This window comes from Pavona decussata, unplaced genomic scaffold (genome assembly GCF_977016875.1).
Source record: "Pavona decussata unplaced genomic scaffold, jaPavDecu1.1 SCAFFOLD_13, whole genome shotgun sequence".
NCBI classification, from domain to species: Eukaryota; Metazoa; Cnidaria; class Anthozoa; order Scleractinia; family Agariciidae; genus Pavona; species Pavona decussata.
In genome coordinates, this window is record NW_028145436.1 from 531,404 (window position 1) to 556,793 (window position 25,390).

The 25,390-nt window shown below is 39.5% G+C and overlaps 2 protein-coding genes across 2 annotated transcripts in view; both read left to right on the plus strand.

Annotated features, from left to right (window-relative positions):
• Positions 1 to 436: 436 nt before the first annotated feature.
• Positions 437 to 25,390, plus strand: part of LOC146487749 (uncharacterized) — a 101,962-nt gene continuing 77,008 nt past the window's right edge. The window contains exons 1-3 of the mRNA XM_085126025.1: positions 437 to 1,227; positions 3,833 to 3,927; positions 4,469 to 4,710. Of these exons, the coding sequence (XP_084982151.1) occupies positions 918 to 1,227; positions 3,833 to 3,927; positions 4,469 to 4,710 (647 nt within the window). The 5' untranslated portion in view covers positions 437 to 917. The remainder of the gene's footprint in view (positions 1,228 to 3,832; positions 3,928 to 4,468; positions 4,711 to 25,390) is intronic.
• Positions 6,403 to 10,060, plus strand: LOC146487750 (uncharacterized). Its single transcript, XM_085125943.1, has 2 exons — positions 6,403 to 9,066; positions 10,004 to 10,060. The coding sequence occupies exons 1-2, from the start codon at positions 6,535 to 6,537 to the stop codon at positions 10,058 to 10,060; spliced, it is 2,589 nt and encodes an 862-aa protein (XP_084982069.1). The 5' UTR covers positions 6,403 to 6,534.

Genomic DNA, 25,390 nt, shown 5'->3' on the forward strand with positions numbered 1-25,390 from the left:
AAGGATATCTCACGTCAAATTTGTCGCTAGACGACTTTCGGGGCTATGCTGACGTCTTTGGTTCCTTGGTTGAAAAGAACTGACAAAAATTTCAAAAGAAAACGGAAACGACACAGAAAATGACTCTGATAGCAGGGTAAGTGAACTTACGTTTGGAGGCAACGAAGTTCGTGAGTTCTGTTTCCTTTCAAGATTTGACGGATCATAACAACCAGAGAAAACGAGACAATCAAATCAAGGAAGAGGCACCATCTTCATGCAATGCTATGCGGAATCTCATTGCCAGGCAGCTAGCTTCACACAATAGATAGAAACTAAACTTTTTTCAAACAAATTTTTTTCAAATGTTCGTTTTGGCTACTCAACAGTATAATTAAACATTATTGACTGAAGGGCTTTCTTTTCAAGGACAAAAAAAGTATTCATCTCTCAAATTCTTAATTTGTACGAAGTTTACTTTTGTTCTTCACGTTCGCAAATCAAAATGTATCATGTGGATTCATTTTATAACCTGAAATCGATTTTTTTTTGGCCTTAGCACTCTACTTTTTGGCAAAGTCGTTTACTTTATAGAGTTAAAAATTAATTTCAAAATAAAATTTCCTTTAGGCAAAATAAACGCACGTTTTATTTTGCGCGAGCGTTCGAACAAGAAACGTCTTGAGATCGCTGTTTGTGACGAAATTATGGAGCAAGGTTTCCATGGTTGTGCACAGAAAACAATCATTTCGCTTGAGATTTCGGTGCGGTCAGTACCTATTTTCAGAGCGGGAAAATTTTCGAGATCTACGAAGTCAGTTTCAAAGAAAAAGTGTTAAAAACAACAAATCAGAGTAAGGCAAGCACGAAAACAATAACATCTACAGTTTTTTGTTCGAAGTCGTCGTTTCGCTTGTGAAATCCGCGGACGAAACCCGATGGCTTTGCAGCTTGCGAGCAGAGAGATTGGAGGCGCCAACAGAAATGGCCTGCCTCCAGGGCAGACAAAATCCAAAATACCAATCAGAACATTCCGGCTGAGCAGCAACAGCGACGAAAAATTATCGTCAGGAGCCGCTACGGCGACAGAGAAGCATCTGTCGAGGAACTCTGTGGACAAGCTTGGAAACAGGCCACCATCAAGAATTCCGATCAAGACAGAGTGCAAAAAGACAAGCAAGGAGAAAAAAGAACTTGGCAAGAATACAAAGCCTGTAAAAGACCAAACATCTTCAGGACAAGACTCAGGTATTCTGAATTTTTTTTCTTCTGGTATTAGATAAACAGTGGTTCGATTGAGAGACGTTTAGCGTTTGATTCAGATAGAGAAAACAGCTTTAGTTTACTTGACACATATTTTGCAATAGAATTGGAAATGGAGAATGGGAGGGTTGAAGCTAGGGAAAGGGCTTATTATAATCAGGAATATAAGAGGGAGGGGTAATGGGGTGTGTAAAGGGAAACACCTGGAAGACAATTATTAGAAAATAGGGTTGCTTACAGTTGGGTTCTGTTAGAAAAAAGGGCGTGTAAACAAGTAAGCAAGAGGAACGTTAATTGATAGGTCAGATTTAAAATTCTTTAAGAAAGAAAACGCGTAGGCTCTGTCAGAAAAGAGGGGCGTGTTACAGAAGGGGTAAGTTGGAAAAGAGAGGCGTGTTAGAGTAGGGGTGTGTTAGACAAGAGGGGCGTGATAGAGAAGAGCTGTGTTAGAAAAGAGGGGCGTGTTAGAGAAGGGGTGTGTTAGAAAAGAGGAGCGTGTTAGAGAAGGGGTGTGTTAGAAAAGAGGGGCGTGTAAGGGAAGGGGTGTGTTAGAAAAGAGGAACGTGTTAGAGAAGGGGTGTGTTAGAAAACAGGGACGTGTTAGAGAAGTGGTGTGTTAGAAAACAGGGACGTTTTAGAAAAGAAGTGTGTTAGAAACAGGGACGTGTTAGAGTAAGGGTGTGTTAGAAAAGAGGGACGTGTTAGAGAAGGGGTGTGTCAGAAAAGAGGGGCGTGTTAGAGAAAGGGTGTGTTAGAAAAGAGGGGCGTGTTAGAGAAGGGGTGTGTTAGAAAACAGGGACGTGTTAGAGAAAGGGGTGTGTTAAAAAAGAGGGGCGTGTTAGAGAAGGGGTGTGTTAGAAAATAGGGGCGTGTTAGAGAAGAGGTGTGTTATAAAAGGGGGTGTGTTAGGAAAGACGGGCGTGTTAGCAAAAGGGTGTGTTAGAAAAGAGGGGCGCGTTAGAGAAAGGGTGTGTTAGAAAACAGGGACCTGTTAGAGAAGGGGTGTGTTAGAAAACAGGGACGTTTTAGAAAAGAAGTGTGTTAGAAACAGGGACGTGTTAGAGTAAGGGTGTGTTAGAAAAGAGGGACGTGTTAGAGAAAGGGGTGTGTTAAAAAAGAGGGGCGTGTTAGAGAAGGGGTGTGTTAGAAAATAGGGGCGTGTTAGAGAAGAGGTGTGTTATAAAAGGGGGTGTGTTAGGAAAGACGGGCGTGTTAGCAAAAGGGTGTGTTAGAAAAGAGGGGCGCGTTAGAGAAAGGGTGTGTTAGAAAACAGGGACCTGTTAGAGAAGTGGTGTGTTAGAAAACAGGGACGTTTTAGAAAAGAAGTGTGTTAGAAACAGGGACGTGTTAGAGTAAGGGTGTGTTAGAAAAGAGGGGCGTGTTAGAGAAGGGGTGTGTTAGAAAAGAGGGACGTGTTAGAGAAAGGGTGTGTTAGAAAACAGGGACCTGTTAGAGAAGGGGTGTGTTAGAAACAGGGACGTGTTAGAGAAGGGGTGTGTTAAAAAAGAGGGGCGTGTTAGAGAAGGGGTGTGTTAGAAAAGAGGAACGTGTTAAAGAAGGGGTGTGTTAGAAAAGAGGGGTGTGTTAGAAAACAGGGACGTGCTAGAGAAGTGGTCTGTTAGAAACAGGGACGTGTTAGAGAAGGGGTGTGTTAAAAAAGAGGGACGTCTTAGAGAAGGAGTGTGTTAGAAAAGAGGGGCGTCTTAGAGAAGGGGTGTGTTAGAAAATAGGGGCGTGTTAGTGAAGAGGTGTGTTATAAAAGGGGGCGTGTTAGAGAAGGGGTGTGTTAGAAAAGAGGGGTGTGTTAGAAAAGCGGGACGTGTTAGAGAAAGAGTGTGTTAGAAAAGAGGGACGTGTTAGAGAAGGAGTGTGTTAGAAAAGGAGGACGTGTTAGAGAAGAGGTGTGTTAGAAAACAGGGACGTGTTAGAGAAGGGGTGTGTTAGAAAACAGGGACGTGTTAGAGAAGGGGTGTGTTAGAAAAGAGGGGCGTGTTAGAGAAGGGGTGTGTTAGAAAAGAGGGGCGTCTTAGAGAATGGGTGTGTTAGAAAATAGGGGCGTCTTAGAGAAAAGGTGTGTTATAAAAGGGGGCGTGTTAGAGAAGGGGTGTGTTAGAAAAGAGGGGCGTGTTAGAGAAGGGATGTGTTAGAAAAGAGGGACGTGTTAGAGAAGGGGTGTGTTAGAAAAGAGGGGCGTGTTAGAGAAGGGGTGTGTTAGAAAAGAGGGGCTTGTTAGAGAAGGTGTGTGTTAGAAAAATTGGTTGTGTTAGAAAAGAGGGACGTGTTATTGAAGGGGTGTGTTACTAAAGAGGGGTGTGTTAGAAAAAATGGGTGTGCTCGACAAAGGGTTGTTAGAATAGAGGGGTGTGTTGCAGAAGGGGTGCGTACAAAAAGTGGGGCGCGTCAAAGGTCTGGCATTTTAGAAAAGAAGGATGTGTTAGAAAAGAGGGGCGTGTAGGGGTCTACTACAAGAGTGCCAGGGTCTGTTAAGTAAATGGGGAGAAGTACAGGTCTTTTCGGAAGGACAAGTAAAAGAATGTATTAAGGCAAGTTAAATATCTAAAGATTATTTAAATGTTGATCATTTTAACAGCCATCCATGTCTACAAAGAACGCAGCAGTTACAGAGCCTCTACAGACGTAAGACCTCGAACATCAAGACAGCTCGCCCTTTTGGAAAATACTAAGGTAAATAATTAACCTACGATCACTGATGTTAGCAACTCCATCTCCACTACCAAGAGATCTGGAAACCAAAAGTATTCAGAACAATTTATTTGCCTGTCGTGTGGTCCTCTGCGTCTAAAAGTTTCTTAAACGCCATAATCTCGTTGGAACAGACCTTGGCCGAGGAACCTGAAAAAGCCTGGATATAAGAGGGCGCACCAGGCTTTACTTGCAACGTTTTTACTGATATGGAACACACGATGCCTGTTTGGTCAAGAACGCATCATGTCTCAGTGACAGCAAATGTCAGGCGATCTCGGTTTTTAAAAGTTATAACATAAATTTGAGGAGAAATTCTGCTGATCGAAAGACAGTTTAGGTGTATGTTTTCCAATAAAGGGATTAAATTTACTAAAAAAATTTCTTATGTGAAATAGACGCGAATCGTTTCACCGAAATATTTAATTGAGTTTAATTATTCTCGTGTATAGTCGCCCCTAAGACATTAATCGCCTAGGTTAATTTAGGGTGAAACTAAATTTTATGCTCTTTTAACAAACAGATCAAAGAGATAACCAAGAAAGCACCACGTGACAATGACTTGGACAGTCATATCTCACCTCCAGAGAGGAAAGATGACGTCACGCCAGATTTGGGCTTTGCCTGCGAGAGTGCAAATTTTATTGTGTCAGCGGAGGGCACCACGAGCATCAGCGATGTCGATGATGACTTCCTGTGCCACTCAACCTCAAGTTCCGAGCAGCAGCTGTCAAACGAGCAATCCTTGTTGAATGAGACAAACAAGTAAGTAAAACAAATTATCAAACGCATTTAGTTTCACTAAATAAGCGTGCGCGATGCGCTTTGCGCGACCCTTTGGGCGTTCGTCGCGCGCCTTGTGTGGCGCACTGTTCAGACAAGTCCTTGTATTTCTACTGTAGGGAATTCATATTTTTGTAATAGCCGTGTTCAGTGATGCACTGGTCTGGGGTGACATAACTAGCGGATAAATTGAGGCCAAACCTCTTCTGGTTCGGAACATACTTGTATACACTATACGGAAACTGAATAAGATAGTTGTTAAGCCATCTCTCTACCTCAGAAACGACAAGCGATTGCCATAAGTCCGTTCTGGTAAGGCAACGTTTTCAGAACTGTGTATTGCTATAGTTGCACTACCCGCCTAGATTAAAAAATGCTATTTGCAGGTCCAATGTTATTGTAAACTGTATTTAACTACAAAGATTAATAAAGTTGAAAGTCGCATTTTAAAAATAAGTGTTTGAAGCTTATAATCGGTATAACTCAGATGTTGTGAGTGTTAGCTCATTCAAGTTTTGTGGTCGTTTCTCTGCGGAGAACAATCTTCTGATATGCTAGTAATGTGGTACTCAGATTGTCATTTTAGTTTGGTTATCATCTCGTTTTATCGTTTAGGGAGGACGAACAGTCCACAAAAGGTGAAGACAATAACGTCAGTGCAAACAACAACATTGTGAAGCAAGATGTCATCATGGCAAGTTCGGCCGAAGAAACTGAACAACCCAACAATGACGAGGACATAGTCAGCGATGAAGAGTTTGATCAATGTAATTCCTTATCAATGGAAAGCCAGAAATGCAAAGTGGCTGGGCTCGACGACGCAACAAGAATGCTTCAAGCACAATTTGAAGTTGAAAATAGAAAAGCCGTGGAAAGAATTGAGAAAGTAAAGGAAGAATTAAATGCCAGTCAAGAAAAAGAAACTACCATCACGCAGGAGTGCGAAGAGATAAAGAAGAGAACTCACAGTCTCAGGGAGGACATGAAGTGCTTGGAGAAGAAGACCGTAGAAAGAGAAAAGTTGGAAAGCGAGGAGAGAAAGAAGATTGCAAAGGAGAAAAGAAGAATTGAACGCAAACTTAAGAAAATAAAGGCTAAGAAATCAGCAGCAACGGAAACTCTCAGGACGCCGAAAGACACTGAAGATGAGATAACAGAGGATGTGTACCTCAAAGAGCCACTCTCCAGTGACCAACCTTTGGTTCATTCTAACGATAACAGTACTAGTATCCAGACAAAGCAACTGTCCTTTGGTGGAGATGGTGCTGCTTCACTCAAGGTGGAAATGAGTGTGGAAAATGATGCTTCTGTTGCTGGCGATGATGAGTTAAGCAGGTGCAAGGATGATATAGGTGAGCTTTGTCACAAGGACATGGACGCAGCTGAGGTGGAAGATGACCTGCAGACAGAAGATAATGAGAGCCCTAAAGTCCAGGACGAGTCAGGTTGGGAGGAAAGTCAGGTGCAGAAAGAGGTCATTGACAACAACATGAAGAAAAATGATGCCGATTCAAGTATCCAAGACCCAACTACCGTGGTGTCTGATGTATGCTTTGAAGATTTATCTTTGTCTGATCAGAACATGTCCAATATCCCAAATGACGCTCTATCTGTTGTCAGAAAGGAGGAAGAAGATGATAATCTAGAATCTTGGAACGCTGTGGATTCCCTTACCTTACTTTGTTGCAGACCTGAAAACTGTACTGTTTCTCTATAAATGGTTGTCTGTTCACAAGACAATTTGATGATAAACTGCTTTTGCAAGATGGTTTGAAGCTTAAGGGGTCCGTTTCAGCAGTGGTGAACATGTCCGAGAAGCTTCTACAAAAAGAACTGTGGAATATTTTGAAAGCTTTTTCTGCAGTCCAAAACACAAGGACATTCACCGTCCATTATGTAAAACAGCCTGCAGCAATTGAGATGAAGGATGATGTTTCGTCTGAACAAGAAGACCATCAGGACAAAGAACACTGTCATATGAAAGAAGAACGTTCTGAAATTGTACATGGAGCAAACGCACTTTGTAGAGCTACGGAAGACTTTCAAGTATCCTTGGTATATGCTGCACGAGAGGAACAGGACAATGTTGTGTCGGAAACTGTTGAAGTGACCAAGAAAGAGAATGAGAAACTGCAGAATCAGATTGCTTCCTTAAAGAAGGAAGCTAAAACATTTGAGATCGAAAAACAAAGTTTGCAGACTGAGCTGGAAATAGTGAAACTGGAACTAAAACGTCTTACATTCAGTGAACTGGCGGCCAAGAGAGAGACTACAAGTAAAATGATCATTTATTCGGAAGAGGTGAGGAAAGAAGTGTACTCTAAAAGAAAGGAAAAGAACAAGAAGAGAAAGAATGGGATAAGAAAGTTGAGGAAAGAAAAAGGAGATCTAGAGCAAGAGCTAGTGAGAACGAAACAGCGTCTTTCACGGAAAGAGCATGAACTGGACGAAACAAAACAGACTCTTCCATTCCTGACAGAGACTGCAGAAGCACTCAAACAACTTTTCTTAGAAATGGATTATTTATTTGAAAACTCCAGCACCTTGAATTCTGACCTGTCCTCCATTCCCGATGACTGCAGCTTAAATGATTGTGCGTCGTTGCTGGATTTCTGTTCGGTTGCAGAGGCTGGAACTCGAGAAGAAGAAAATGCTGGATACCAAGAGCTGTCCTTTGACAACGAGCTACAGGCTGAGTCAAAAGAACTGATTACAGAGGAAATAAAGCCTGGTTCTGAAGAACTTACATCGGCAATAGATGAAGAAAGTACGGCAACTTTGCTGACAGCAACTGCAGAGGAAGGCTTCAAGGCGGTAGAAATACAGTTGGTGCATCTGTATGAAATCCTTAAAGATTCTCTTCAAGAACTGCAAGAACTTAAAACAGCCCTTGGTCAAAAACAAGACTCGTGGAAGAAAAAAAAGTGCCAACGTGCGACTGATCGAGCTGCAGCGTGGCTGAACAACGAATTGTGTGTTCGAGAAAACCAGATGGCCGAAATGATGACCTATGAGAGTGCTCAGTTGATGGAGGATCTTGATGCCACTATTAATCGACTTGAAGGGGAGCTTGGAGACACGCAACTGAGGCTAAAGGAAAAGACAGAAGCGCTCGAGAACGCAGAAGCAATGATGCAACTGCAAACGTCACTTCTTGCTAGTAGGGAAGCAAAACACGAAGATATCGTGAAACAACTTCAAGAAGATCTTGAGAGCACACAAACCTTGTTGAAGGAAAAGGAAGGCGTGTTAGAGCACACAGAGGCAATGCTGAAACTACAAACGTCACTTCTTGCTAGTAGGGAAGCAAAACACGACGACATCGTGAAACAACTTCAAGAAGACCTTGGAAGCACACACACTTTGTTGAAGGAAAGGACAGACACGTTAGAGCACACAGAAGCAAAGCTGCAACTACAAACATCACTTCTTGCTAGTGCAGAAGCAAAGCACGAAGAGATCGTGAAACAATTTGAGGAAGATCTTGAAAACAGTTACGCCTCATTAAAGGAAAAGAAAGACGCACTAGAGCAAACAGAAGGAAAACTACAATCTCAGGAGTCAGGTTTTGCCAATACTGAGGGCAAATATGAGGAACTTATTGAGCAACTTCAAGAAGAACTTGAAAACTTGTACATCTCGTTGAAGGAAAGGACACAAACACTGGAGGAAACAGAAGCAAGGCTGCAGTGGCTAACATCGTTTTTCGAAAGTACGGAGTCAAAATACGAAGACATAATTAAGCAACTTCAAGGAGAACTGGAGAGCACGCACGCCTTGGCAAAGGAAAGAACAACCGCCTTAGAGCAAACACAAGCAAGGCTGGAGATGTGCCTGAATAATGAGAAGAGCCAGGTGGTCCAAAAAATGAAGTTTGGAGCTGTGGAGCTAACGCAAGATGAAGGTAAACTCATATTAGCTGAGCTTGCGCGTACCAAGAGTGAGAAGACAAAACTTTTACGAGAAGACAATGATGTTACTGCGCGTTTGGAACTTGAGAAAAGGAAGGGACAAAAGGACAAAGATGTTTTATGGAAGCTATTTAACGCCGCTTTAAAGGAATTAGAGGCAAAAACGAAAGTGATTGGGGAGTTGAAAATGGATCCCACGGAGTCAACAATTCCAGCTTTGTGGCTTGGTTCCCAGAAACGAGAGATGTTAGAGTATGACAGCAATCATAAGCAGAGTAAGAAAGAATCAAAGCCGATGATTGGATCAATAAACCAGGAGAACTATGAACTGAATGAAGAAAACCAGAGTCTTAACATTGAATTTCGACAGAGGATAGCTGAGATGACTCACGATGTTCAAGAAGATGCGCCTTCTCGCCCATTAACGGTAAGAGGTGTCTTTACTCACTGGTCGTAACGCACTCAACTGACAGACATTATACCTATTTCGTTTTGCCAGGACGTTTGAAACTCTCTTCCTCAATTCCCTTTCACCTTGCTCCATCGGTAAATTCCTTCTTTCAGAGGAGGTTAATTAAACCATCGTAACCATTGCAAAGAAAGCAAGGGGGCGGATGTGTGAGATGATGGATCCTAGTCAGTAGGCTTTGTATTTAAACACTCCTTCAGAGGTGTCCCAAGACGTAATCAATCCCAGCATTCTACAAGCTCGTGCTGATAAGCGCTATGACATTGTGACCAGTGTCTTCGTCCCATGAGATATGTCCAGAAATGTACGCTAATAAAAATCATGAACTGTATGATAGACATCACAAGGTGTCCCCTAACCGTAATTCTCACTAGAACATACATAATTCCACATGAAGTCATATGAAAACGACAAAAAGGCCTGTTTTATATGAAGTACCCCGATTCAGGGTTAGGTGTATTTCTAGACATAAGTGGAAAAAGAGCGCGCGCGTGAACCAGTTTCATTTTGGCGGGAAAACGAGATAGCCGTCGTTGTTTTGCCACGAGTTTTTGTGAAAACGACGTAGTGGCGAAAACAAGTTCTCACTCAAAACGTAGGTGTTCTCGTCAGTTTGGAATCACAAAAGGATTCAGCTATCATTATTCAAAACAACTGCGTCAAGTTCGTCGCTCACAAACAGTAAAATGAAGCTTCCTAGAATATATCTGTTCTTATTACTAAAGGCTTGAAGTTAAGTCTTGTAGTTGTAGTCGTACACGTCTAGAGTCCAAAAGTCACTAATGGCTTTAATGACTCACGGTTACTCAAGAGTACAATAAGCAGCAACCTTACACTGAATTTTTCTTCAAACCATTGTAACGTTTTTTCTTCTGCTTTTGTTTTCAATTTGCAGTGGGCCGCGTTTGACGCGAGGAGCCAAATGAACCGTGAGAGACTGGACCTCAACTAATCTCGTACCCAGATCTCCCACGGTCAGGCGGAGGGGAGATCTGGTAAAGTTCGATTTGAGGCCCGGAATGCGGGCCTGCCCATCATCCTTTGTCCACCGTGCTGCTCGTAACTGTGATCATTCCTGGTGAGGTTTTCGCTTTCGAGGGTGCTCTTTTGAACGTTCTTCGGTCGAGAGAACAACAAAACTTGAAACTTAAACCAAAACGAAAAGGGCAACAGGAGAGATTGCAATCAACAAGCGCGGTAAATCACGTTTTTACTAAGATTAGTTCCTACCCTTTGTGACCATCTAGACCATCTTTGTAATGAAAACTGTTCCAAGAACAAATCCATCGTAATTGTGCTTTCTCCACTCAAGATCAACGTGCTTATCGACGATCAATTAAAAAGACTTAAGTCAACCGGAGTAAGCTGTACCAGTTTTCGCCTTAGATAGTAACTGTATTGAAGATACTGTAATTTACAGGCAGGGAAATGTCACATAATTTTTGTGCACCCCAAGGTAAAGGTAGCAACGGACAGTGCAGAGAGTTTTTGTTGTCGAAGCTTTATCAGAAAAATTTTGTGGTCGTTGTTGTAGATGAGGCACAATAGAGTTACTGATTGGCATCTTGGTTTTAAATTTCGCATTGGAAAGTCAAATGGTTCATGTCATATTTTCAATTGCAAAGTTTCAGAAATTGTGGTCTACCAGTGATACGTAAAAATTATTTCTTCTCTTTGTAGTCTTTCAGCTGATTTGGTCATACAAATTCTCCTTCTTCCATAAGTTAATGGTTTAAATTTCCAAACCAAATGGATTGTGCAAATGCGGCAAGTTTCTTTTACAAGCCAAAGGACACAACTCAAGGTCACTGTAATAATATAATTTTATATGAACCAGCTAAACAGGGCCTCCTCCTACCTACAACAACTGTCCACTCCTATAACACCAGAAATTCTGCCAAGCTTAATTTCCACCGACCACAAGTTAGAACTAACATAGGCAAATTTACTTTTAAGTACTCTGCTTCTGTAATATGGGAAACTGTCCCCATGGCATTGAAAAAAACAAAAACTTTTAACAGGTTTAAGAAACTTTATAAGGCCCACCTGATCTCGTGTCAATCAAATAATATATGTTCTGTTTAATGATCAAATATAATAGTATGTAACTATCTAATAATAATAATAGTTAAAAATAATAATAATAATAATAATAATAATAATAATAATAATTGTCTGCTTATATTTTGATCTTTGTTGTCGCTGCTGTTGCTGCTGATGATGTGTTGTCCTTTTCCTTTCTTTTTGTTTGTTGTTGTTTGTTTGTTTGTATGTTGTTTTTTTGCTTTTTTTTTTTGTTTTTATTTATTTATTGTTTTGTTCTTCTTTTTAAGCTTGTCCTGTTTAGATTTCTTGCTCGGTTCAGTATATCTCGAACATACCTTAATTTACACAAATGTAATTCTCTCTTGTACATCCTAGGCTCTACAAAGATTTCCTACATTTTCTAATATCTCAATAAAGCTCAGTGTCATTTCTTTGTTTACTTAAAAGTAGGTGGTGGTCAGCTAGAAAGCCTTTGCTACTTTGACCACCACACACATTTTATAATATGTACTGTATTTATTTTTATCTTGTAATCATTTGTTGTAATACTTTTCTTTCTATGTTAATGTTGTGTAAATAGTGTGAAATAAATGAACCATGAACCATCCTAGCCTTAACACCATGCTACTGTCTTGGTTATATACCAGCAAACCAGAAAGACCTGTCCGTGTAAATGGTAGGCGCCCAATTATGTCCAACATTAAAATACCGAGTACACCCTTGCTGTTTTAAAGGGTTTTTCTTTTTCTCAAAAATGGAAGTTTGAATTTCTTTTGGGAAATGGAGGTACCACATCTGGATTTGGGATCTGAAGAATGTTTGGTTACTTGCAACATGTGAGCAAACAGAGCAAGTCCCTATGAGTTTCCCATTAGAGTTTTATTTGGTAGTGATGAGCTTTCCATTTCAGTGGTTCTTGATTCACCTTTATCACATAACACTTGAAAAGTTTTCACCTGAAATTTATGTTAAGTTTAGGGGACATGCCCCCTCGACTGCTTCTTTGATGACAAGTTAATAAAGGTTATAATTTTACACATAGGAGTCCACAGACTCGAAAATTAGAACCACATAATACACAAGTCCAATAATATTTGACTCTTGATATGAAGAACAAAGGTCATTATCTGCATTTGATTTGCAAGGCACAATGAGCTGTTTAAATAATCATTGTTGTACTGAGCATTGCATTATTTGTACATGCATAGAGGATGATACACTAAGAATAATACAAGGTTCTTTATGTCCAAAGCAGCTATCTTGGTGCTTGGGCACTCACCTCTGATGGGATCCTTGATTTCAGCAAAAAAAAAATAATAATAATAACAATAATAATAGGAAGGTGTGAAGGTCTTTTGGGCTCATAAAAGTAGCAAATGGCAGATAAATAGAAAACAAATAAAAAAAATATATATTTCCACTATTTGTTTTCCTGTGCATGTCTGTGTGTTCTAATGAACTGTCACCCATTTCTGCAGCAAAACAACAGCTTTCACAGTAAGCTGATCTTCAGTAACCATGAATTCCTAAGTATTCCTTAACCATGGCCTTCCATAGCCAGGAAACAACATTTAATCAAACTGTCATGAGACACAAACCCACTGCAGAGAAGTGGTGGGGAAAAGAAACTTTGAAAACAGTGTCTGTCTTGGATGAAAATTCCTTGTTGATGCCAATTCCTTGAGCAAAAAAAATTTTCTTGTATTGATATTTGCACCCATGTCAGGTCCTAACTTTTCTTAATATTAAGACCAGCAACACAAAATTATGTTCAAGGACTTTTCACACAAGTACACAAAAAATATCAGAACAGTGAACCTTGAACCTTTAAGCCCCAGTAGTGATCAGTATCAAAATTTCTCCTAATATTTATCAATACACAATCAAGGAGAGGTCATGAGATCACCAGTGGTGAAATTTCTTGATATTTCAACAACCTACCTATAATGCTACTATGAAAAATGGACATGTAGAGACCAGTAAGGAGAAACTGTATGTTGACAGTGAGGCTTAAAGGTTAAAAGCTAATAAATACAGAGCCATATTGTTGGTGATTATCGCAGCTTCTTTTATGCTTCGTCCTTCCACCACCCCATGCGTCAAAAAGGGCTTAGTTACTTGAGAATCCCTTTTTATTCAGCCTTCTCATTATCCATTTTCTGGTAATTATATTGTCTTATTCTAATGGAAAGAATAACAACATCCCAGTGAATGACTACAGTTTTTTCTTAATTAATTGTATCTTTGTTCAGGGGACACAACTTCAGAATACAGCAAAGGAGGAACACTTTCCTCAGTATTCCCTACAGCGAAGATTGTTGTCATGACAACAACAGCAACAGAAAAATAACCAAACTACAATCATACAAAGTTTGAATATGAAAGATTTATGGAGTACTACAAAGGCCCTCCTATCTTAACACAAAGTAATGTTGACCAGTTTGATTACATATTTTCGCCCATAGCAGATGAACTTATCACCACCAATGTCAAAAATTAAGCCCGTCAGCCTATTATTTACTCATCATTAGTACTGTGTGGATTTGGGGGTGCCTTTTTGGGTGGAAAGCTTGGAGATCACCAGTTCTACCTTACTCCCCAAATTCCTCAAAATGCACTTTTGGCTCAGTCTCATTCTCTACAGACTGACAATGAATATTATTTGCCACAATCTTTGGGAATGGGGTTTGATTCTCATTGTGTTGGAAGGATAATAATTTATTCATTTTGGTCTTCCGCAAACCATGGAAAGTTTTTTCCAAGAAAGTGGAAGAGATGGGAAGCCTGCTACATCAAAACTTTACTTTAACAACAATCATATTGGTGCAAATATTGAAGAAATGCAACCCATCATGACAGATTAGTGTAAATACCCCAGAAATCTGTGCAGGGGAAAATTTTTGCTTATAACCACTTTGGTTTTGGCTTTTGTGTGAGAAATGCAGCTGTTGTGATATCTGTTGTCCGAAATGACTGTCATTGCTCGTAATTATGTGTTGAGCTGTGTCCAGCTGTTTTAGCCCTTGAAGATATTCACATCACTGATAGGAACTTTAGGAACTTGCTTCTCCCTAGAAATCAGGTGGAAGAAATTAAGGCAGAGTTAACAAGAAATAAAGGAGAAACTGAGGCCAGTGATAACTATTTGTATCAGAGAATGTGCTAAGGATTAACAATGGAAGTAGTGAATGAAGTGTGTTTAGTACTTCAAGGACTCCATACTAGTGATAAAATAATGGAGAAATTCCCCTATCTTGAAGAAAAGAACAATGGCAAAAAGATTCTAAAAACTATAAGTGATGTCAACTCCAAAGAGGCATGTCCTCCTTTTAAAACTACTTCTTTTCTAAAGCCTATCACAAGCATAGACCTGCAAAACATTAGGTGGTGCAGACATGTAAACCAATGTCCCCATTTTTATTTTAGAGGAAGGCTAGTTTTATATTTTGGATCCAAATTTTTTTTTAACTCAGTAGGTGGGAGAGAGGGGATAAAATTAAACTAACTACACTTACATAAAGAGCCCTAATCGGTTCAGACAAGGTGTTCTCTGTTGTAGTACGGGTTTCATTACTATTATTTTGGCGGTCATAAGTCGGTCATTTTTCATTTCTCTTAGCTGAGGGGTGGGAGGGATATTGATCTCACCAGCAGATGAATAATAATATTGTGTGGACACTCTATCAATTTCTCCAAAGTCCTATGAGAGATGTTGTATGGATCTTGAAGGAATAAGCACACTGGTCTGAAAGGACTAATATTATATTATGAAGTCTCTTACTCAAAGTCCAGTTCAATTTATAGAGGGAAAATAGTCTTTTAGCAGAAGACAAAAACTGAAAATATGCTAGCAAATGCGGCGCGCGTGTTCAGGAACTCAAGGTACAGTATTTTGGGGAAATTAATTTGCGTTTACTAAATAAATAATCATTTAAAAAAAAATCATTTTTTGTCAAGAAATACCCAAAAAAATATATATGACCTACTTCCATTTTATCCCCAAAAGTAAGCAAGCTTATATCCATCGTGTTGGAAACTTGTGTAATTTGGCAAGGCCGTTTGAACGTTACTGCAAACTCTTTTCGGCTAAAGTCGCTGTTGTCTTCCGAAAAAGCAATTTCTCACTGTTCTCTCACCACACAAAGGGCATGTATGTATTAAAACGTCGCATGACAATCTTAATCGGAGCGAAAACTTTTCCGTGTTTTTGTTTCTTCGCCGAACTGAAACCAAACACAGAAGGAAAGAGCCAATCACAGAGCAGATTAGAATGAGGCATTCTTAATTCTGGTAACCAACCAGAAATGGCGTTATATCGAACTTTACCAGATCTCACATTTCGACATTCCCGAACCGACGACTGAGATCGGGGTACGAGATTAGACCTCAACCTGAACTGTTAAAAAATATTCATCTTTAAAATATTGAAAAAAAAAATTGATTCTAATTATTTATTTATTGTCCGGTAAAATCGTTTTGGTAATTAATTAATGTAAATGGAAATATGTAAGTCAGTACTATTTTCCGTGAAAGTTTTTCAAACCAGCAGACTTTTCTATGGAGTGATTTTAATTTTCTAGAGTGATTTCATATTGTCATATAAATCTGTTATTTTAGTAAAAAAAAAACACTGAAAATTAAAAAGAAAAAAAAAGAACATTATTTTGTGACATAGTACAGTGAAACCTCGATTTAACAAAGTCCGAAAGGACTAGAAAGGTTGGTTCGTCATATCGAGGTAAAACCAAAAACTAAAAAAACGAAAATCAGAACCTTATTATATTTGTGTAAAGTAGTTAGTTCGCCTTCATATTCGACTTCAATTATGGTTGTAGTAACGAGGAAAATCATTTATTTTTTCCTGTTTACATCCCGCAAAAATTTCTCAGTAAGCTTCTTGGCGCAATTCAATTGGAATTTTTTTTATTTCTGAGCAATATCATGAGCTGGTAATTTCCAGTAAGTGATAATGTGCGCTTCGTTCCATAATTGAATTCTAATATGAAGGCATCTCAGTAAGCCAGCAGTCATTTGTGAAATCACTTAGCTAAAATGAAACAAAACTGGGTATCACTTTTTCAATATATTAGAAGACTTTCTACTGCAAATTTAGCACACAATTAATTCATGTTGTGTATAAATTTTATTTTGTTTTTCTTTGAGACAAGAGAAAAGGGGGTGTGTCACAGGGATTTGGTCTTATTTCAGAAACACAAAAACGTTTTTCTATTCGGAACAAAATCTTGCACGCTAGTCAGTGTACCAAAATTGTCGCTAAGTGTCTCAAGCCATAGATAGACTTACTTGGAATGGATTGCAACTTGAAAAAAGTTAGGCGAACTTTTTTTCAAGTTTGTGTATTTTCGGTTCCAAAAAGTGCTAGAACAAATCGTAAGTTGTTCCGGTCTTTCAATAATTTACTTTTCAAGAATTCATCGACCAGTTCTAGAATTATTTTGCAACTATGTGAAGGTACTGTTCACCATTTTCACCAAAAAAGGTCAAAGTGCCTGTGACACTTCCCCTTAAGCTAAGCAAATTGTTTTCTTTAAATGTAAATAATTATGTAAATAAGAGGAATAAAAATTTTTTGTTATTTATTATTTCATTTTATCAAATTTAACTTACAAATATATTGTAAATAGTTTTGTGAGGACTTCTCGGGACACCGAGCGAACGCAAACTGCGTTGAAAATATATATATATATATATATAGCTTCAGGTGAGTTCCACACTGATAAATCCAGGATAGTGCTCAACAATAATGGAGCGGTGATAACAATACTTGTCTACTCAATATCGTTTCATATAGACTTTAATACAGAACTGTTTCGTGGACCAACGAGGAGTTGGTCTACTCATCAGTTAAATTCTATATACACTGTAGCATCACTGGGGTTTATATACATCAGTAATAGGATATTGACAAAAACCGTTACAAGAACCGTTACAAAATAGAAAATTCAAAAGTAGAAAACAATAGGAAGCTATATTTGTAAGTCTATGATTTGTCCTTAGGGATGCGGCTGAACTTGAGGAGAAACTTTCGCTTGTGTCTGCAAGTTGACAGGAGTTCATTGCGTTTGTTGAGCGTTGCCATGTCTGGTTTATATAAAATATAGAATTTCTCGGTGTTACAAAGGTTACATCGTTTGGTAAGATTAGTGTAGGATTTAGCCTTGGCTAGGATTTTCCAGGAGATTGAGAAGTCTTTCTTTTGATCTTTTAGCAGCCACAGATGTTTGCTTAGTTCAGTGTCATTTCTTTTGTTCTCATGTTTGAATGACATTTGGTGGTTTCGCCATCGCGTCTTGAACTCCGTGGCGGTAAGGCCGACGTATGTTTCTAAGCTTTCTGCAGTGCTGACGGTGGCTTGGTACACTACGTCTTTGACTAGGCATTCTCCTTTTAAAGGGCATTTGCTTGGCTCTCTGCAGTTGCAGGATTTGTTGGTGGTACTTTCTTCAGGTTGCGTGTTCTGTCTTAGAATAGTTTTGTTGTGTCCATCGATGATCTGTTTTATGTTGGGTGAACAACTGTAGCTCAGCTTAAGGTTATTTCTGTTGAAAAGCTTCCTTAATTTGTGGTTGGGAGGGAAGCATTTCTTAATTAAATTTAGGAATTCTTTTCCGATATTAGTTTGGACGTTTTTACTAAATGGTGGGTTGAACCATATTATGTTCCTCTGCCTCTTTTTCTTTTCAGTGTTAGTTGATTCTGGCGATTGTTGTTGTGGTGGGTTGAATTTGAGGGTGTATGAATAACCGCTTTTCCGCAGTGCTTCTTGGTAGGGTGGTGCCGCTTTTTTGAAGACTTCCTCATCTGATGAGATTTCTGATAACCGCTTGTTTATTGCCTCAGGTATGTTCTTTATTATGCAAGGGGGGTGGTTGGATTTGCTGTGGACATAGAGCGGAGTGGTTGTTGGCTTTGAATAAGGCTTGTACGTTTCAGTAGTTAGGTCAAGCGTTACGTCAAGGAAATTTACCACTTTTTTGTTGGCTTCGATGGTGATGCGAAGGTTGTTTTTGGCGAACACTTTGCAGATTTCTTTTTTAATTTTTTCAATTTTTTGTGGGGTTTGGTCGAGGACTGCTAAGCCGTCATCTCTGTAAAGCCCAATTTGCATGCTGCAAGGAATTTCTTTGAGTTGGGAGAGGAGGTAGGTTCCGACTAACTCGCATATATATATATATATATATATTTGTAAAATATATTGTACGTAAATATAATAATTTACATTTGTTTGATTGTCTTCTTTGATTTTCCTGTCAGAAATTAAGAAGTCTTCGGAAAACGTTGTAACGTACCTAGATACCTTACGAAGTTCATCTACGTAGGATTATGGGGTGGAATGAGAGATCCTGGGCTTTTTCCATTTAGTCAAAATTTTCGGTTTAACTGGTTGAAATGCTAACATGTTGGAACGGAAATTACCGTTCCATTTGCACAAAATTGTCATTCCAATTTTTTTTGTCTTTTTGCACCATCATTGCACCATCGCATAAGTTTTTGATCCACCAATGAAAAATTTAATCTACATCATAAATCATCTGTTAGTCTACGTAAGATCTATTCCCTATCATTACGGGACAAAAAAAACAAGGACGAAACATCAACGTTACGAATAAATTATTCTAAAAAGAAAACAGTAGACGTGTTGTCTGCTAAATCCTTCAGTCCAGTTATAGAAACTAATGTACAACTCCTTTCCAGGACAGATATTTTCCAAAAGTAAGACTTCGACAGCTAGGTGGAACCGCGCATTCAAGGTTCAAACGTGTGAGGGTTTACTGTGTTTTGCAAAGTGAAATGAGACGAAATGATTAATAAACCTGTAGAATTAAAGATATCAAGTACTACACCAGTCAGATTTCTGTTTGTACGAGATGAGCTAAAAGAGAAATAAAACATCGGAAGTGCAGAGTTTCTAAATTTGAAAATCTGTATTTTGCAAAACGCGTTCGCGTAGACGGTGAAGGGATTGAATAAGTGAATGATCATCGCAGCGAAAAGAAAGCCTGAAAAAAAAATTCAGGCTTGAACGAGATTCGAAGCCATGACCTCTGCGATACCGATGCAGTGCTTTACCAATTAAGCTATCAAGCCAACTGGGAGCTGGTCATATCGTAATTTCGTAATGTAGCCGTAGAGCTGATGAGATAAAAGTGAATGTATGAAAATTCATACATTTGAATCACGGTAGGAGTTGTTTTCATCAGTTAGGGCGAATGCAACATCGTCCAACATTGTTGAATCCACCATGTTGCACGTTGTTGCATCATGTATAAGATAAAGTTGAACAAAGTTCGATTTCCATCAAACTTCTTCAACATTTCTTTTGTTCCCAGGTGTGAGCCACAAAATTCGTTTGGCTTGAACACGCGCATGCCCACTAAGCTGACTTTGTGGGTATTTGTATCCACGGCGATTGTTTATTGTTTACATTTGCTTCGCGTGTCGCCGCGTGAGTGTTCAAGCTTAAGTATGGTAAACGAACTAAGTAAATCTGAAACACAAGCGATTTCTCTTCAAATAGAAGGAAAACGGGCAAAGGGGTAAAAGAAACTGTAAGATACCGGCGATTAAATTCGCCAAGTGTGCCCGTTCCCGCGATATTCTACGCTTACCACTGCGAATCGCTAGTAAAACTACACAAAGGATACTTCTTTAATACATTCGCGAACAACTGCTGATCATACTATAAAAATCGGAATCAAATCACTTTACAAGTAAAAATGATTCTATCGTTTCATATACCTGCTCAATTCACGAGTTCCCTCACACAGTGCTTAAATTGTAAATGAGATGTGTACTACATTCATGTACGTTAAGGGCATTTGCTAATAAAAACTACAAACAAATATACAATAAAACTAAAACACAGAATCCACAGGAATCTTCAAGCTCAGCGACTCCAGAAAACCGGTATGTACGGACCGAGTGAGTGTACCCAAGTGTGAGGACCAGTCCCCCGGCGTCAGGGCCTGGGTGGGGTGCCCCCACCTAACCCCATCCTCACTGGGCGTGTAGCCGGGGACGTCAGGGCCTGGGTGGGGTGTCCCCACCCAGCCCCCTCCGCACTGGGTGTGTGGCCGGGGACGTCAGGGCCTGGGTGGGGTGCCCCCACCCAGCCCCCTCCGCACTGGGCGTGTGACCGGGGACGTCGGGGCCTGGGGTGCCCCTATCCTTTTTAAACTAATTGTAGTGTTTTTGTTTGATTTTGTTTTTTAGGGGGGGAAGCAATTTTCTAGAAGTAACCTTTAATCTTTGAGCAAGATATTGTTGAAATTGCAAGCTAATACGGACAATAGTAGGCCAGTGTTGTTATATGAATTCATGTGGTCGGTAACATAATACAAAATAAAGAGATCATTTGAAACTGGTACACGCGTTCACATTTCATCGTTTTCTAGTCAAATTGAGTGATCTTGTTTTTGTTGATGTTTAGGTTCTGTTTGAGGGAGATGCACATTGAAGATGTTTGAATACGGGAGAAATATTCAAGTCAAGTTAGTTTTGTGTCATTTTTCTATTTTCATTTAAGGACTGTACTTGTAGCTCATTTTTTCAATAAAATGGCTCTAAAAGCTCATTTTTAAACATTTCTGTTATTCCCAGGTTGATAGCTATTCTTCTACACATTAAAGTTTTTTTATTTTGGTGTCAAACTAGGTACTCAGTTCCATGCAAAATTAATATCGATTTAATAGAGAGTTAAGACGTCTTTCTTGCTGTCAACTTAATCTTAGAATGCATTACAATTATTAATTATTTTTTCATTTGTTTTGGAAGGGATAGGGAAAGCATGAACCTTTCATAACTTCCTGTCAACCACATTAGTTCTTTTGTTTTCAGAGTGAAAACTGATACTGTTTTGTTCAGGGAGGCCACAGCGGTAATTGGCTGGCCCTTATTCTTGATATTGCAAAGTCAACACGACAATCACTTGTGAATGCCTTATGCTGCTTGATATAATTATATGAAAACTAGTAAGAATGAAAACTGGATTAGGGAGTGCATTCGATGACCTCGATCCAAGTTTCTCTCTCCTTGGCCAAGTTGGTTTGACATAAAATCAAATAACACTGGGGTATAAATCCTTAACTGTCCCTGTCTCAACTGTCCCCACTGTTGACAAAAAAAATTCATGGAGTAGTTGTTCCCAACAATTTGTTTACACTTTGCTATATGAGAGAATTAACTTGGAGTAACGTTAGAAATAACACAACAATTAAAGGATAAAGAAGATTTTGTGCTGTGCAGTATTGATTATATACAATTGAGAAAATTATCAGAGAATTATCTCTGGAGTGTAAATTTCTGTGCTGGAAGGAAACCACTCAAATTTTGCATTGCCCTAGTGAGGACATTTGGCCCATCAGTGATCAAACTCGTGGGGTCATGGTTTTGAATCCTACCAAGGTCAGAGAGGTTTTCTTTACCTTGCATCAACCACATTCCCTAACTGAGGTAGTACCTCGAGTGAGCTCAAGGCCTGCCTGCGAGCCAAGTTGTGAGCCATGCGAGCCATGCGAGCCGTGCGAGATATGCGAGCTATGCGAGTCACGCGAGTCATGCGAGCCACAATATAAATGTTAAGAATTTTTATTCGTTGTATTTACATTCACATAAGAACAAGAACAAGAGCATCGGAACAAGATGAATAACATCGCAATATTTAATTCTTACAGTGGGACAACGCAAACCATCATATTTCAGTTTTTTGTTAATTGACACGTCAGGACTGTTTGTCAATATTGTCGCACTAAATCCAATTTGAAAAGAAGCAGCGTAACAGAAGCATTTGCCGTCAGCTGGTGGGTCGAATGCTATCTCGAAACCAGCCTCTGCCACTCTAGTGGCGAGTTTTGAAGAAAGACTTGTCTAAGGGAAAGGACAACCACATGCAGCAGTCAGCCAACCGACGGAGTTCTGATAACTCTGATTCACTAAAGACCAAACCTGTTAAAATGGAGCAATTTACTCACCATTCTTGACGTCAACACACGGAGATCGAAGTGCTGTTCTTTTCTTTCTTTCGTTTTTTTTTTTTTTTTTTTTTTTTTTGTCTTGAATGAAGTTCCAGGGTGTCAGTAAAACGCGGGGTCGGGATCGGGGTCTGGGTCGGGATTCCTTTTTTGTATTTTTTTTTTTTTTTCAACATCACAGGTCATTTGTGGGTCAAATAAGGATTAAAGCCAATATAAACAAGATGCCCAGCTAATGGCATTACACGGAATGCTTATAAAATTAATGTAGCCCCAATTGTATGTTTCGCAGATATTTAAAAACTATCGTCCCTTGGCAATTGAAATAATTGTCTGAATGGTTTTGGTCTGGCCTCCTCTAGCTCTAATCATTTGCTTTGATTATCCGATCTGTTTTTGAAAGCGGAGTTTCTTCGCTGTGAACTCTCCCAATTTCCACCGTTTTAACTGTCGAGTACTACCTAGAAGTTATTATTTCGATTTACCGCTTGAAAAAGGTTTGTTTTCTCTCTGAAAACGGCAGATCAGAGTCTTAAATTCATACATGTGGCTGCCATTGAACAAAAACAACTTTTCGAAATGATGACTTGCTTTGACGTCACACAGGTAGAGATAAGTGGGTCCCCTCCCTCGTGATATACGCGCCGATAATAGATTTTGATTGGGCTTCTTTTTGTTCAAGACAATCAGAACAATAAATCCCTTCTGGGAGAGGGTAGAATTTAATCAAGGTTTAATGAATAAATCAAATAATGATTTGACGTCACACAGGAAGGGATGAGTGGGTCCCCTCACTCGTGATAAATGCCCAAATAATAGATTTTGATTGGCCTGCTTTTGTTGAAGACAATCAGAACAATACATCCCTACTAGGGGAGGACATATTTTACTGCATAAATCAATATGTCGATTTGTGACTACGACGAAGAAAAAAAAAAAAGATACCCGACCGAAACCTAGACACGGCCTGCCCTGCGGGCATTCCGCGTAAAAAGTTTAGTCTCTAAAGCTTACTTGCTTAGGATAGGTCATCGGTGACAACACTCGATGCAGTTCCGTATTCTGGCGTACATTGGTTCCGTGAATTGACTACCTTTTATTTCTCGAAGAAACGAAATGAGGCAAAAAATACAAGGTACGAGACAATATATTTCCTTGAACTAACAAATTCGTGAACTAGAATGTGCACGAACTTACTATGAACACTGGCCCCGCCGCCTTCCATGGTCGTGCTCGTTTGTTACATTCAATCCATGTCACGCGTGACTATTATTTCCGAGAATGAAATAAACATGCGTTTAAAAATCCTTTGTAAAGCTTGGCTTTTGAATAGAATGTAGAACATTTATCTGGAAATCTTTCCGAAAAAGACGCATTAACTGACAAAAAAAAAAGATTGAAAGTACTCGAGAGACAATTGTTATTCTTGAAATACTTGTGCTGTAATGTAAAGAAAAAATTCATGGTTTTATAAAACTAAACAATCAAATTTACCCTGGCACTTTCTTAAGACTCTCAATTGGTTTTCTTTCAAAAGGTTACTGTTACCGTGAGCTTCTAAGAAATGTCTACCGATTGCCGAATTTTTGTGCTCAGCAATGCGTTGATGAAGGTGTCGGGCTGTGCAGCCGGCATAATCTGCATCGCACAGATCACATGAAAAATGGTAAACAACACGCTGCTTATTCACAGATGACGGCTTGATTTCTTTGGGTTTAAGATCTTGCCCCAAAATCTTGCTCATGAAAATTTTGCCACTTCTCGTGAGCAAGAAATTGGGGCAAGATCTTAAACCCAAAGAAATCAAACCGTCAATTCATTTGGGTAGCGGTGCAGCCGTATGTTTTTCTCGGATTTTTCTTTTTCTGAACCTTAATAAATTTTTGCGTATTGTTTTTATTTTTTTGCGCATCTTGGGCGATTTTGAATAGGCAAAATTCTCTCCAAAATTATAACAAAAACGAAAAAAAAAAAAAAAACCAAGAAAAAAAAATTCGTCCAAACTTTTCTCACGCGAATGTAAATAAAACAAACAAAAATTCTTAACATTTGCGCTGTGGCTCGCATGACTCGCATGATTTGCATGACTCGCGTGACTCGCATGGCTCGCACGATGGCTCGCATGGCTCGCTGGCTCGCAGATTTCGCAGACCCTTCAGATTTTATTCTCTGATTTCTCAATTAGGGTAGTTGCCTTGCCTCGACCAATTAACCTTTTGTCCTTACAAGCAAAAACCCAATTGAAGAAGTCAGTAGACTGCTAAACACTACACTGCTGCAGCTTCACCGGATGATTCGCGGTTTTCTCTCGCTTGACATCGCACGCCCCTTTCAGCATGGATTGCTGCAGTAGTTATTATGACAGAAACCGAGGGTTCTTGCATTTTCAAACCGGCTAAGACATTAATTGGCATTGATATTAACGAGGGCTGAAGCAGAAGAGGATCTCTTCAACATCATTTTATCGCTACGACCCATAAGTATATTGCACGATGCCGACCTTCTCTGTCGCGATCGGCGACGAGTTTCGTCGATTTTAGTTTGTCGTTGAGAATCGTCGGCCTTCGATCTAAACCTATCTTGTCCTCCATGAAATATTTCGGTACGATTCCGGCGATAAACTGGATCATGATTCTTCATTCCGAGCAACTCTAGCACTGCTTTCCTAAAGAGGCGGTCTCTGTAAAAGTAAACTAATGGATTTATTACGGAGTTTAGCTGAAAGAGTGTTCCTCCAATTTGAAAAACTAAAATTGTACGAAAGGCTGGAAAAATCATTCCCAAGCTAAAGAGAACACCAGCAAGTATTAAAGTGAAGAATAGAGCAGCAGTTATTAAGCCAGTGGTCTTGGTAACTTTAGATTGCAGTTTTGCTTGTACAAGAGCTTTAACTTGACCGAAATCGCTTGTTTTTCGTTTGCGTATCCCGAGGCAAACCATTGTATAGAAATACACAATGAGTAAGAAGCTGGTTGCTCCACAGACATTTCCAACAATAATCCAAGTGTTTAGAACTTTCATGTCTATACCCATCAGTTCCATTATAAGGACAGGAAAGGTTATGACAATAGCTGCCAACCAAGCTACTATTGCCATACGTTTAAGACGCGTTTTTGTCACAGTAATCTTATAATCCACCCATTTTCGAATCGCCACATACCTCTCCCAAGAAATCGCCGTTAAATGGAAAAGAGAGGAGAACAGCAAACACGCCGTCAACTTGCTGTTGATTACTAGTAATGTAG